The 14,404-nt window shown below is 38.3% G+C and overlaps 1 protein-coding gene across 1 annotated transcript in view; it reads left to right on the forward strand.

Annotated features, from left to right (window-relative positions):
• Positions 1-14,404, forward strand: part of EYS (eyes shut homolog) — a gene marked incomplete at both ends in the record, with an annotated part of 1,444,019 nt that overhangs the window by 1,195,909 nt on the left and 233,706 nt on the right. The window contains 2 exon segments of the mRNA XM_080665107.1: positions 9,118-9,127; positions 9,130-9,337. Of these exon segments, the coding sequence (XP_080521233.1) occupies positions 9,118-9,127; positions 9,130-9,337 (218 nt within the window).

The following is a 14,404-nucleotide window of genomic DNA, read 5'->3' on the forward strand; positions in this document are numbered from 1 at the left end:
CCCCCTCGCGACCCAAGCAGAGGCCCTGGTATCTGGGATTTATTTATCTTCTACAATTGAAACTTTGTAGCCTGGAGCGGAGCCAAGCCTCCTGCTTGCTCCGTGGCTGCTGCCATTGTTGTTGGGATTTATTTATCTTCTATAATTGAAACTTTGTAGCCTTGAGTGGAGGCTTGGGCCTGCCAGGGTGTGCTGAAAGCTTGGCTTCCTCCATTACCAGGGAAACCCAAGCCTCCTGCTTGCTCCATTGCCATAGTCATCTTGGTTGGGTTAATTTGCATACTCACTCCTGATTGGCTGGTGGGCGTGGCTTGTGGGTTTAGCAGAGTGATGGTTAATTTGCATATTACTCTTTTATTAGATAGGATTATTGTGTTAATCATATTTTTTATTCCTTGTAAAAGCTCTCAACAAAACACCAGAATATTCATCTTTGATACTTTAGGTATAATTAAACATATTTAATGTTGCCTGTCACTTTAACAGTTTTATTAAATTTAGCATGAAATTGACTTTCTTCTCAAACTTGGCATGTAATATATTATGCTTGATCTAAGAAAAAACTCAGGAATCTGAAAAGATTAGCAAGATACAAAACAGTGCTTAAAAACTTACATTATTATAGGACATAGTAGTGCTTGTACTGTTCTGTGAAAAAAAGAAAAAAGAAAAAAAAGTCCATTCTCAGTTGTTCAGATTTATGTTGGCCAGGATATTTTTCTTAAAAATATTGAATGAAGCTAAATTAAAACAAGAGAAGATGTCTGTCCCTCCAGAGACCAGGCAATTTGCTGAATTCTTTTAATTTTAATGATGTGGTTGATTCCACGCTTCTTACCATGACTTTATAGCAATACATTTAAGGTAAAGAATTCCTGGTTCATTTGATCAAAATGGAGAGTTAATCTGTATAATAAGAGCGCCACAGTGCTAATTTTGGCACACGTTAATGCTTGCAGTGTGCAGTGCCCTAATGAATTGGAAATTTCATTTTATTTCCATTTTTTTTCTACATAGTCTCTATTGTGTATATGCAGGCATTTAAAAAAAGCACATAAGAACATCTAACATTTGCATAAGCACATTTCATTTTCCAAATTATGGCCACATATATTATCACATCTCATCTTCACAAGAATCCTCCAAAGTAATAATAATGATCCCTTACATAAACCTGAAGAAACTTGAGTATCAGGTGTCAAAAATTTCATAGTGAGAAGGATAGAGGCTTGACCCCAGGTTTTCTGATTCCCAACCCTTTTTTGTTCCTTTATAATACACTCTACTGTTCTTCATTTGCTGCTGCACCTGATTCAAAACTATTGGACAGATTGTTAAGAAGGAATAAAATTGGTTTTCATGTTTTAAGAAGTCATGCTAGAGCCCAAGATGGCCAAATATTTAGATTTAAGACATGGAATATTCAAATAGTGGAAAATATATGAAACGCTACTAGTTTTTTTTAAATATCTAATGTAAAGTATTCAGTGTGATTTTATATTTCTTAATTCCTTATAGTCGTCCACTTTTATAATAAAAGCTTCATATTTTCTTATAAATAGCATACAGTATACTACTAACATAGTCTTCAATAGATCACATCTTTAATAAATAGAATTCAACAAATGCTCGATAAATATCTTTTCATTGTTGAAAATGATAAATATGTCTTATGTCTGCAGCCTTTGTGACAAATCCGTCTCCCCACCCTTTAGGTTGACTGAATGAAATACTGATCAGAGTGCCCCAAGTAATAATATGCATGCACACACAGAGACCAACACATGGGAATAGAATTTATGATTAAATTGAAAAGAATTGGATTGTTTCAGGATGGTAAAGCAACAGTGCACTTAGGCTCTCTAAAGTGTTGGCCTTTTTTACAATATTCTGCCTCCTTGAGTTCATCCCAACTCAAGTGCTCTGAAATCTGAGTGAATCACTGCTGCCTTCTAGAGGGGTTCACCCCAGAGCTCATTTTAGTCTTGTGGAGACTGTCTGTCCTGAACTCTCACAGACTAGACCCCAGTCCTGGAGTTATGCTATGTAATGAATGGAGTTTGTTGTGTGTATACCTTTGTGTTACTCCCTCTTCCTCTTTTATTATAATGAGAATGGTGGAAATTTGTAGAATAAGGATATATAAGCACTGAGGATTTTGTGAGCTGAAATCACTTCATTTTACAAGCCATGCACTTTAACACAAACTATTAAAAACAGGTTCTAACCCTGCCTCTGCTCATTATAATATAGTGGAGATTTTTAAATAGACTAGAGGCCTGGTACATGAAATTCCTGCACGGGTAGGGTCCCTAGGCCTGGCCAGTGATTAGGGCTGATTGGGGCCTTCTGGCTGCTGGCTGCCAGTGGGGGCCTTCCTTTGTTTCGGGCCGCACCCTGGTGGTCAGCGCATGTCATAGCGAGCGGTTGAACTCCCGGTCGGTCAAACTCCCAAGGGGACAATTCGCATATTAGCCTTTTATTATATAGGATTATAATGTATCTCAGAGTAAGCCTCATTGTGTTCATTCTTATTTTAGTTCTTTGGGCTTCTTGAATCGAAATGTCCATTTTATTCCCCAGATTTGGAAAGTTATATCATCAAATAAGCATTCTGCCCATTTCTCTCTCCTCTTCTTCTGGGACTCCAATAATGTAAATGTATATAGTGTATTAATCCATTTGATGATGTCCCATAAAGCCCTCCAACTCTCTTTACTCCTTTCTTCTCTCTTTCTCTCTCTCTCTCTCTCTCTCTCTCTCTCTCTCTCTCTCTCTCTCTCTCCCCCCCTCCCCTTTTTTCTTTGTTTCTGAGCTCACCCGGCCCAGGGCAGGAACCTCCCTATACCCCCTACCCCCTCATTGCCCCACCCATGGGCCCTTCTGGGATCAGATAACTCTTGTGAATTTTTCAATTGAGCTTTGTATATCCAGCTCCAAAATTTCTGTTTGATTTTTTATTATAGTTTTTCTTTGTTGATATTCTCATTTTCTTCATGATTCAATTTCTTAAACTAATTTAGCAGCTTTGTGACAGGTTTTGAATTCTTTGTCAGGTCATTCATATACCTCCATTTCTTTGAGATTGGTTTTTGGAGATTTATTTTGTTCCTTTGATTAGGCTATGTTTTCTTGTTTCTTCTTGTGCCTTGTCACTTTGTGATGGGATCCACACATTTAGAAAAACAACCATCTCTCCCAGTGTTTATGGAATGGCTTTGTATAAGAAAGGACCTACACCAAATAGCATAGCTAGAGATTCTGGGACCCTCTCAAACCTTTTAATGGATGTGTCTTCTCTAGACTTGTGTGTAAATTCTTTACTATACAAATTTGCCAGTCTTTTTTAGGGTGCTTGTAATCTTTTATCCCCTCTGCTCTCTGTCTGCAGTACTGTCGTTTCTCTGGAGCTGCTGTAAGCAGCACAGTTTTCCTTTGTTCTCAGCAGCCCCCAAGTTTCTAGAAGACTATGCTGGGTCTCATCAGAGCTTCAAGTCAGGCAAAATAGAAACCAGTCTCAGAAAAGTGTAATTTTGGATGCATGTTCCAACTTGCTCCATCCCCAGGAAGAAGTCAGGAGTTGGGTGCTTTCACCTATTCTCTCCCACTGAGGTGGAGGAGGGGCTATGCTGAGTGAATACCTACTGGTCTAAACCTTCATCTTTGTTCTCAGTGGCCCCAATCTGGCACCCTTACCTGTCAGCAATTAGTCCCTTAGGCAGCACCCTGAAAATTCTACACGTAGGACATATGTCTCAGTTTTCTATTTCCCCCAAAGAGAAGCTGGAAACTGGAAGTTTTCTCTGAATCTTGCTCCACTGAGACTAGAGGAGGGCTACGGCAAGTGAGTGAGTGCCACATACGTTCCCACTGGCCTCAATACAGCTGGTTTCACAGTCCCCCAAGATGCAAGTGCCTCTCTACCGAATCTACACATTTCTCATATGGACACGCTGTCTGTGTATTGTTGAACCAATGTCTCCATGAGGAAAGGAAGGACTGTCTGGAACTTCCTATTCTTCCATCTTACTGACTGGAAAGCTGCTCTTTTCTGACTACTTAATTTCTTTGTGATTTATTTCCCCAGATAACATTTAACTTCCTTATAGACAAGACTAAGCTCACATCCTTCTTTTCTATCTCCACTTTCCTGTATCCATGTGCTCACAGGGTAGCAATTTAATTTATTATTTACTAAAGTTCAGTTCTTCCTTCAACAAAGTGAGAAGATATCATTCTGAAAATGTTCTCTAGCCTAGAAGGCCTTAAGAATCCCAGGTTTAACTGTGAAGTATGGGACCAGTGAAGATGTCACTGATATTTATCAAATTAAAAAATAACCCTTTGTGTGAGCCCCTTGATATTAATCTCATATGTAACACAAGAACTTCCATATAAACACTGCCTATACTTTATGCTGTTTAACATATGAAGATATATTCATATTAAAGCCATATTAATACTTCTTCTTGGATCATATTCAGTGAGGACCTCCCTTTATACTGAATCTGACAAACTAGCAAGTTTCTAAGGCCAAATAAAGTAGGAGAAGAGACCGAAAAGCCAAGTAGAAGACTGAAGAAAAGCAGATTGAGTTTCATGAATCAGCTCATATATACAAACTTGTATTAAACCTCCTATTTGCAAGGTGCTGCTATAGATGATGAGAACCCCAAGATAATGAGGGGTGGAGGCCCAGCTTTTAAAAAGGGGTATAAATTAATATAAAAGAGACCACAAATGCACACATTATCATGTTATTGGGGGGAGGAGAGGGACTAACAGCAAAGGGATGGGTGTTTTGGATAAATACTGCTTCTGCCTTTTAATTCCCTTTCATTTAATGTCTCTAGACAGTCTTAAAGAATTTAAGATGTAAATCACATGTGAAAAGTTATTTAAATAAATCCTTTTCACAAACATTTACCCAACATCTCTTATCTATCTTTATTCCAAGATTCCATATGTCTAGTTTTGAATCTGTCTGCATATAATTCAGATGCCATTAAATACAAAAATCTGCAATAACAGTAAATGAAAATCAGTTTGTTTCAATTTTGTCATTATATTCTTGGAAAAAGACAAGTACACTGTGATAGTTAGTCTTTTTTTTAATGTTTAAAGTATTATAAATAGTAGAATATATGTTTCCTTTTTCCCCTATTGACCTCCCCCTGATCTCCCCACCCCTCCAGCACATGCCCTCACCTTCCTAGTGTCTGTATCCATTGGTTATGCTTATATGCATGCATATAAATCACTTGGTTGATCTCTTACCCCCCACCAAACCTCCCCTTTGAAGTTTGACAGTCCGTTCGATGCTTCTTTGTCTCTGTATCTGTTTTTGTTTATCAGTTTATGATATTCATTATATTCCACAAATGAGTGAGATCATGTGATGTTGTTGATCTTTCTCCAACTGGCTTATTTCGCTTAGCATAATGCTCTCCAGATCCATCCATGCTATTGCAAATGGTAAGAGATCCTTTTTTTTTACAGCAATGTAGTATTCCATTGTGTAGATGTACCATAGTTTTCTAATCCACTCATCTGCTGATGAGCACTTAGGCTGTTTCCAAATCCTAGCTATGGTGAATTGTGCTGCTATGAACATAGGGGTGCATATATCCTTTCTGACTGGTGTTTCTGTTTTCTTGGGATATATTCCTAGAAGTGGAATTACTGGGTCAAATGGAAGTTCCATTTTTAGTTTTTTGAGGAAACTCCATACTGTTTTCCACAGTTGCTGCATCAGTCTGCATTCCCACCAGCAGTGCAAGAGGGTTCCTTTTTCTCCACATCCTCGCCAGCATTTGTCGTTTGTTGATTTGTTGATGATAGTCATTCTGACAGGTGTGAGATGGTACCTCACTGTCATTTTGGTTTGCATCTCTCAGATGATTATTGACTTAGAGCATGTTTTCATGTGTCTCTTGGCCTTCTGTATGTCCTCTTTCGAAAAGATTCTATTTAGGTCCTTTGCCCATTTTTTGATTGGGTTGTTTATCTTCCATTTGTTAAGTTGTATGAGTTCCCTATAAATTTTGGAGATTAAACCCTTCCAACTTACAACATACACAAAAATAAACTCAAAATGGATAAAGGACTTAAACGTAAGATGAGAAACCATAAAAATCTTAGAAGAAGCCATAAGCAACAAAATAGCAGACATATGTCGTAGTAATATCTTTACCGATACAACTCCTAGGGCAATGGAAACTAAGGAGAAAATAAACAAATGGTACTACATCAAAATAAAAAGCTTCTGCACAGCAAAAGAAACCATCAACAAAACAACAAGAAATCCCATTGCATGGGGGAACATATTTGCCAATGATAGTTAATCTTAACAAAGAAATACATTTGCAATTACCTTCCTATATTTCATTAACACAAAAGTAATTCAACTTCAGACAGACTTGAGGATATAAAACAAAAATAAACATTGAATCAAGATATCATAACAGAAATGTATGTAGTACCCCAATATCTAAATTTAAATGAAGACAAAACAGAAAACAGATAAAACAGCTTTTTACCCACCTTCCCCTCACTCTCCAGTTTTTAAAAAGTTTGTTCCCTTTTGCCTATCTTCTTATTGTATTCCCACATATTATAAAAGAGTGCTATATTCTTCCTTTAAAGAGAAACTCTGAAGGGAAAGGAACTGTTCATTCATTCTTGTCAGATATGGAATCCTTTCCCCTCAGTCACCATTCATATTTTTCATTATCTTGATCATTCTTCCTTGATTGTCCATTTCTGTTCTCTGTGGTTTTATCTTGTAAGATCATATCTTAATGTCAGACTCTATTCTCCATAGTCTGATTCACAAGGAGTTATTAGAAAAGACTTATTTTAAAGACCTGTCTTCTTAGGAATGATTATACACACAATAGGCAGCTCTTAGATAATTGAGAGTCTGGGGATAGAGGAAGTCAACCATCTTAATGGTTATGTATGTGCAGTCAACGACAGCTATTTTTTTAGACATCTCAGGGCTCCAACTAAATTTGGGCCTCAGATCAGAAGAAATGCAAGAGCCATTTATTTTTATTGTTTGGGTGTTTTTTAATGGTCTAATAAATCATAGATAGTTCTATAGACTTCCCCTCTGATCTGCCTACTGCTGACATTAGAGGAGGATATTCTTTCATCCTCTATCAGTTTTGTGCTAAAACATCACACTTGTCAAAGCAGTGAGAGGTTTGCTGTTCCAGGTGTGTGATCAATACACAAAGATGTCAGAAATCCTCAATGAGAGGAAGGTCACAGCCTTGGATTCGCTTAGTCTGCAGGTTCATGATAGATCCCAGATTGCATTAGCAGTGAGTCACTTATCTTAGGCGATAAAAGAGCTCTGCTAGTAGTTTGTTAGAGTAATTGGTGTAAGTGGACTTAGCATATAAAAAAGGATGGGAAAACAAACTGACATACTCCTATGCTGCCTGAGGGCTCTATTAATACCCCTTGAAACTTCCACCCCACTATACCCAAAGGTACTCATAGTCTGGGGAACTATATATGAGTCCCATAAGAGGTACTTAGGGGGCAAAAATAAGGAATGGTCTTAGGAGCAGAGCCCAAGTCACTAAAAAAGAATAAGAGCTCAAATAATATAATTAGTTTGATCTACTATAGGTCATAGAGATGCTTTGATGTTCCTAGAATTGCACATGCTTCTGTTCTTTAAAAGCACATTTGCATTAAACCAAAAAAAATTAGTATAAATATTAAGTAATATTACTGGTCATCTCACATCATCTCCTCCCACCAGTCATAACTTAATTACATGGCTCTAGTTTTTTAATTCTTGCAGTGACAGTTGTCCATTTACATGAATCTATAATACCAAATTAAATACTTTCTGAAATCAGCTTGGACTGAGTGAGTTTGGGGAATAAGCACATCAGAGACATAAACTGGGCACCAATGCTGCTGCATTGACCTGTCATATGCCTAACAGCTCTGAAGGTCACATTCTCATTACCATTTCATCCAGACTTCAACTGTAGCTCATAGATCCCCATTGAGGAATGTTGCATTTTATGTACATCTGAACAATAAAAGTTCAATTTATTTATGTTGCTGGAGGATTTTAAAGGAGAGATTAAGTAACAATTTCTATCATGCAAGTGATTTTATCATCATTCTGGGCAATGAGTATAAGTTCTATTTCCAAACAAGGTCATATTCTGAGGTACTGGATGTTAGGACTTCAACATATGAATGAGGCGTTGGGGTAGCACAATTCAATCTCTATTAATAATTAAATAACAAGGTTTAATTTTCTTTATCAGTTACTATTTGATAATGTTCACATTGAAAGCATACACTTGACTTCTAAAATATATTTCAAAGTAATCAAGTTTTGTCAAATGCCAATCTTTTGTAATAAAATTTATTAGCTATTGTGAGAGATACAAAGAAATATAAAATAGGGGCCCTTTTCTAAAGTAATTTACCTTACCTCCTACTAGGTGGGTTGACAAAACTAGCCCACAATTGAAACCTGTTTAACATAGAAGAACATGCAATTACAGAACAAAATATCCTAGGCCCTTCTCCTATAATTTAACACCTTATAAAAAAACTAAAGGCCTGGTGCACAAAATTTGTGCACTGGGGGGGGGGGTGTCCCTCAGCCCAGCCTGCACCCTCTCCAATCTGGGACCCCTTGGGTGATGTCTGACTGCTGGTTTAGGCCTGATCCCAAACCGGCAGTCAGACATCCCTCTCACAATCCAGGACTGCTGGCTCCCAACTGCTCGCCTGCCTGCCAGCCTGATCACCCCCAAACCACTCCCCTGACAGCCTGATCAATGCCTAACTGCTCCCCTGTTGGTCCTATTGCCCCCAACTGCCCTCCCCTGCTGGCCCAGTAACCCCCAACTGCCTTCCCCTGCCTGCCCAGTCGCCCCCAACTGCCTTCCTCTGCAGGCCTGGTCCCCCCCGACTGCCCTCCACTGCAGGCCATCTTGTGGTGGCCATCTTTGACCACATGGGGGTGGCCATATTTGACCACATTGGGGGCGGCCATCTTGTGTGAGGGTGTGAGGGTCAATTTGCATATTATCTCTTTATTATATAGGATGTTTGTTGCTATTTTTCCTGTAGGTACATTTTGAATTATATTCCTTGGCCATATTCCTGAAAATGTTAAGATTCATAAGAGTGCGGGCCATATTTATGGGTTCAAGGGCTGCATTGGAAAGCTTCAAGTAAACAACAAAGAATTCATCATCACTGATGAAACACTACATGGAAAGAACATTGAGAACTGCCATGTCCCTTGGTGTGCTCATCATCAATGCCACAACAACGGCACCTGCATCAGGTTAGTATTAGTCTCCTGATCTCTAACCTATATTGCAAGACTCCAAATTCTTAAGAAAACCAAACCAGCAGCATTGCCATCTGGGTGATAGAAATAAAGGTCTGGAACATCCAAGTTTTTGCATGCGTCACCTAGGTGATGAACACATGTGGTATACACTTGTTTGCTCAAAGAAATTTTTATATCGTGGCTTCAATGGCAAGAAAGTCCTGACCTCTGAAAATAACTAGGTAACTGGACCTGATTTTGACAATTTTAAATGGACCCAAGTGTAAGTTTATTAAGGTGTTCTGGTTTTTAGAAATATAAATGGGAGATTATTATTCATTGATAATGGTTTTGATGTATTAATTTGTATTGTGTTTGTTTTTGCTTCATCTTTAAAAAATCTACTTACATCTCTAAAATTAGAGGTTGAGAAAAAGTACCTATATCTATTTATTCATTTTATTTTCAATCCTCCTTCTAGTAAAGATTCATCATGTTTATAAGCTTAAGATCTTAATTAAAATTACTCTCAGCTCCACTAAAATGTCTTAAGTGACTCAACCCTGAAGGAGTCTCATTTGGACAGTGTAGAACATAATCCCAAATTTCTTCAACCCTTTGAGAAGTAATTATTTCAGGGCCATAAGTAATGACAGAATGGAAGCAGAAACATGTACAGATTATAATAATTCAAGTCAAGGAGAAATTGACCAAATCTCACAGGAAATACCTTAATTCACTTCAGTGATCCTAAGGGGGAAGCTATCAAGTCATTAATGACTTCAAAAAAGTAAACACCTATATGCATAGTGTAGGAAAGAGGAAAATTCTATTAAAAATGTATGATAGAAAATGGTAGGAAGAGATGGGCTCTGAAAGTAATCAATGGAATAGAAAATGATGAAAGAGAGAGAGAGAAAGAACCAAATGGCAGACAAGGAACAAAGGAATGGACAGGTATGATAAAATCAAGATGATATATTTTCTAGATAATCTCAGCCTAACTAATAAATTTGAATAAAAAGCATGGGTTAGTGAAAAAGGAAGTGATCAACTCTTAGGGTGTCTACAACCTTTGCTCCAGATTAATTCTGTCTCAGTCTATGAATTGATTGACACATTTGTAAAATAACAACAGCAATATAGACTTATTTCATATAGGGAAAGTATGACAGATAAAGTTTTAAAGGACTTTTACAAAGAGTATATTTTGAGGATAAGATTGAGGATAACTTCCTTGGCCATTGTCACTTTTCTGAAGGAAACAAAATCAGGATTTTACTTAATAAGCATTCTGTTTTATAATGAATTCATTAATAGCAATTATTTTTTAATAATAATTCAATATTATCCAGTAAGACAACCTTCTGAACCCTGCAGAAAAACTTTAATTTTTGCCTAATTAAGTGAAGAAACAGGAAGAAAGCTTCTACTGACTTTCTAATATCTGAAATATTTGTCATTTAACCTAAATAAATACTATCAATGAGGCTTTACCACTGATGTGATAGAATTATAGAAGTGACAAGAATTGTGTTTTCTCCCTTCCTATATGTCAGGGGTGGGGAATCATTTGTCTGCCAAAGACTATTGGGTATTTATAACACCACTCACGGGCCATACGAAATTATCAACTTAAAAATGACTTTGCTATGAAAAAAACTCTTAGATTTATTAAATTTTGAGTCCTGCCTTGGCAGGGCCAGATAAAATGATACAGCCCACTGGCTGGATATTCCCCAACCCTGCTATATGTGGTCAGCAGACTCTCTCATAGTCCCTGTCACCTCCTCTGCTGGTGTTCAAGTCTTTGCATGATCCCCTCTAGCTTCAGTGTGGATGGGACCCATGACTTACTTTTAGCCAACAGAATAACCAATAGAATAGGGTGATGGGATATCACTTACTTCCATGATTAGATTACATAGGATTGTGAGCTGCATCTTGGAAGGATACTCTCTCTTGCTGATTTTGATAAAGCATGTAGCAATTTGGGGAAGGTCCATGTGACAAGGCACTGAAGGTAGCCTCCAGCCAACAACCAGTGAGGAGCTGAGGTTGGCCCCTTGTCAGTTGTGTATCCAACAAATAAAATGCTTCTTCACATCCTATGAACAACATGATTTCTATCTTTATTGCCAGTGCTTAACTCCCATAAATTACCCCTTGCATTATTGCACACAGGACATGCTGGTCCCTGGCAACTATACTTCCATTAGAGCATGTCTCTGCACGCCAAAACCACAGTGCATTGGAGTTGGCTGGTTCCAGTACAACAACAAAAATAGGCATTTCCGAGGGATCCTAACAACAGGGCTGAAAAAATCATTGAAGGCAGGGAGCCGAGGGAAGATGTAAAGAATGATTATTGAGTTTTGAACCTGGTAACCAGAATGCTGGAATAATTACAGGAAGAAAATGGGAAGAGGATGAGTTCAGTGTGGCCTTTTGTCCTCAAGAGCCAGATGACCATCCAAATGGGGATATCCAAGTGTGTTTACCAATGGTCGGGGCAAACACACAGATTTCAGATCAACTATGTAGAGCTTAAGGTTGAGCCATGTAATTACTGAAAAGAAACAAAAAGAAAAGAGAGTGGGGAAACATTTTTAGAAAAATTACATTTGAATTTTTTAGGAAGGGAGCAGAGTGAGTAGTATAGCAATTAAAAAGAAGTAGAAAAGAAGGAAAAGGAAGCCATCTGAGGTAGGTGCTCTGGACTGAATGTTTTTGCCTCCCCCCACCAAAAAAAAAAAAATCATATGTTGAAACCCTGATCTCCAATGTGATGATTTATGGAGGTAGGGCTTTTGGGGGGTAATTAGGTGATGAGGGTGGAGCCGTCATGAATGGGATCAAAGGTTCAATACAAGGACACAGATAGCCATGGGGCCACAGGAAGATCATCAGAATGTACATGCTATCTGTCACTCTTCCCTGGTCTGTGTAAAACATCAAAACCTGACCATACATAGAACACTCCTGCAGTCTGTGCAGTAACCTGAAAGGAGAACCAGATATGTACTGATGAAGAACTCCCAGTGAGACCATTAGCAGCCTCAGACCAAGAAGTTGGTCACAAAGAACCACCACATGACCAGCACCCTGCCCCCAGCAGACACATACCCATACTTGGACTACAGTGAGTGGTGTAAAGTTTTCCAGCCAAGGAACCTAGAGAAACGTTGTGCTAGTGAGCCCCATCCTGACTTTGACAAATGGATCTGAACTGACTTTATGCATTTGGCAACTCACTTGCCATCTATATTGTTGGCTAAAGCCAAAGGTTCCTTTTCCTCTCTAGGCTGACACATTATAAAATGGATCTTTCCAAAATCTCCCAAACTCTCCTCCAACCCTTCTCAACCTTGGCATCTTTCGATGCCATATCAGTTTTGAGCCAAGCCAGGCAGACTTCTAAATTCCCTTCTTCTCTATTTCTATTCTCCCCAAAAGGGAGATTGGACTCAAGACAGCTTTCAAAATAGCAGAGCAACTTAAATGAGATACATTAATATTCAGCTTTTCTGGACCAAAGGGAATGGACACAATAGCCTGGAGGAATTTTTTTAGGTCTACAGTTGTATTTTCAAAATAATAGACTATCTTTGTTCAGGATAAAAGAGTCAGTTTACAAAGATAAGAAGCTCTTTTACCTCTCTGATTTCCTGTCTCAAGATACAGAGGGTCTAATGGCTTAATCCTATAGCAGGTGTGCATGTTGCTTTTACTTGAAAATGCCAATAATAATTTCTCAGAACAGTTTAATTTTTCTGGTCCATAGACTTTCATCTAAAGGTTGGGGAATGCCTCCTAATGAGGTACATAAGAACCTTAAGAGAGGCAATTTTTTTTCAGTCTACACACACACACACACACACACTTGAACTTTCTAATCCATATCTCCTGGAAATGCATGCCTACTCTTCCCAAAATCTATAATAATAAAAGCATAATATGCTAATTAGATGGGACAGCCGAACGACCTTCTGGACATCCTTCCGGTTGACCTTCCGGACAAAGCCGTGGCTGCGAGGGCTGTGGCAAGCTGCTGCGGCTGCAAGGGCTGAGCCCCTTGCACGAATTTTGTGCATCAGGCCTCTAGTATAAACAATAATAGTGGTTTAAGAGATAACCTTAAAAAAGTATGCTTTAAACAAAAGGAAGATGGTAAGTTAACAGATGTTCAGTACACAGAGCTACACTGCAGGGTTCACAAAATAAAGTACCATTACATAGCTATTTATAAACAAAATCATTACTAATTTTAGTAGCATGGTTGACATAATTCACTGTTATTAAGTGCTGTCCCTACATTGTCTATGAAGGTAATCTGCTTACAAGAAGGCAAATTTCATGTGGAAGAATATTAAGGGGAAGTATTACTTCAGTAAATGTCATTCTTCTATGAATGCCATCACACATTTCTGGACAGAATCCAATCTTTTTTCATTACATTATAAATCTGTGCTGGAATTTTCAAACCCCTGTGGTTGCTTATTTCAGAGAAATCCAAATTGCATGTAAGGAAATTCAGTTTAGAAAAGTGATACAGAAGGGTTATTCTGAGTATCCAAATCTCTCTTTTTTTTACTTTATTGATTAAGGTATTACGTATGTGTCCTTATCCCTCCATTGCCCCCCACTCCCCCCTATGCCCTCACTCCCCTGGTGTCTGTGTCCATTGGTTAGGCCTATATGCATGCACATAAGTCCTTTGGTTGATCTGTCCCCCTTACCCCCCGCCCTCCACTACCTTCCCTCTGACGTTTGACGGTCTGATCGATGCTTCTCTGTCTCTGGATTTGTTTTTGTTCATCATTTTATGTTGTTCATTATATTCCACAAATGAGTGAGATCATGTGATATTTATCTTTCTCTGACTGGCTTATTTCGCTTAGCTCTATGGACTTTGAACAAGCTGTTTGCAAAAGGGCGTCGGAAGGTTAGCAAGTTAAACAGATAATACTTAAATCACTTTCTCCTTTCTGTGCCAGATGTTTTAAAATAGGTTAAACAGTGATCAAAAAGGAGCACCAGGTTTGGGAATATATCCTATACAGCCACTGCTCTAGAAAC

Source organism: Plecotus auritus (genome assembly GCF_963455305.1).
Source record: "Plecotus auritus genome assembly, chromosome: 4".
In the NCBI taxonomy this organism is placed as follows: Eukaryota; Metazoa; Chordata; class Mammalia; order Chiroptera; family Vespertilionidae; genus Plecotus; species Plecotus auritus.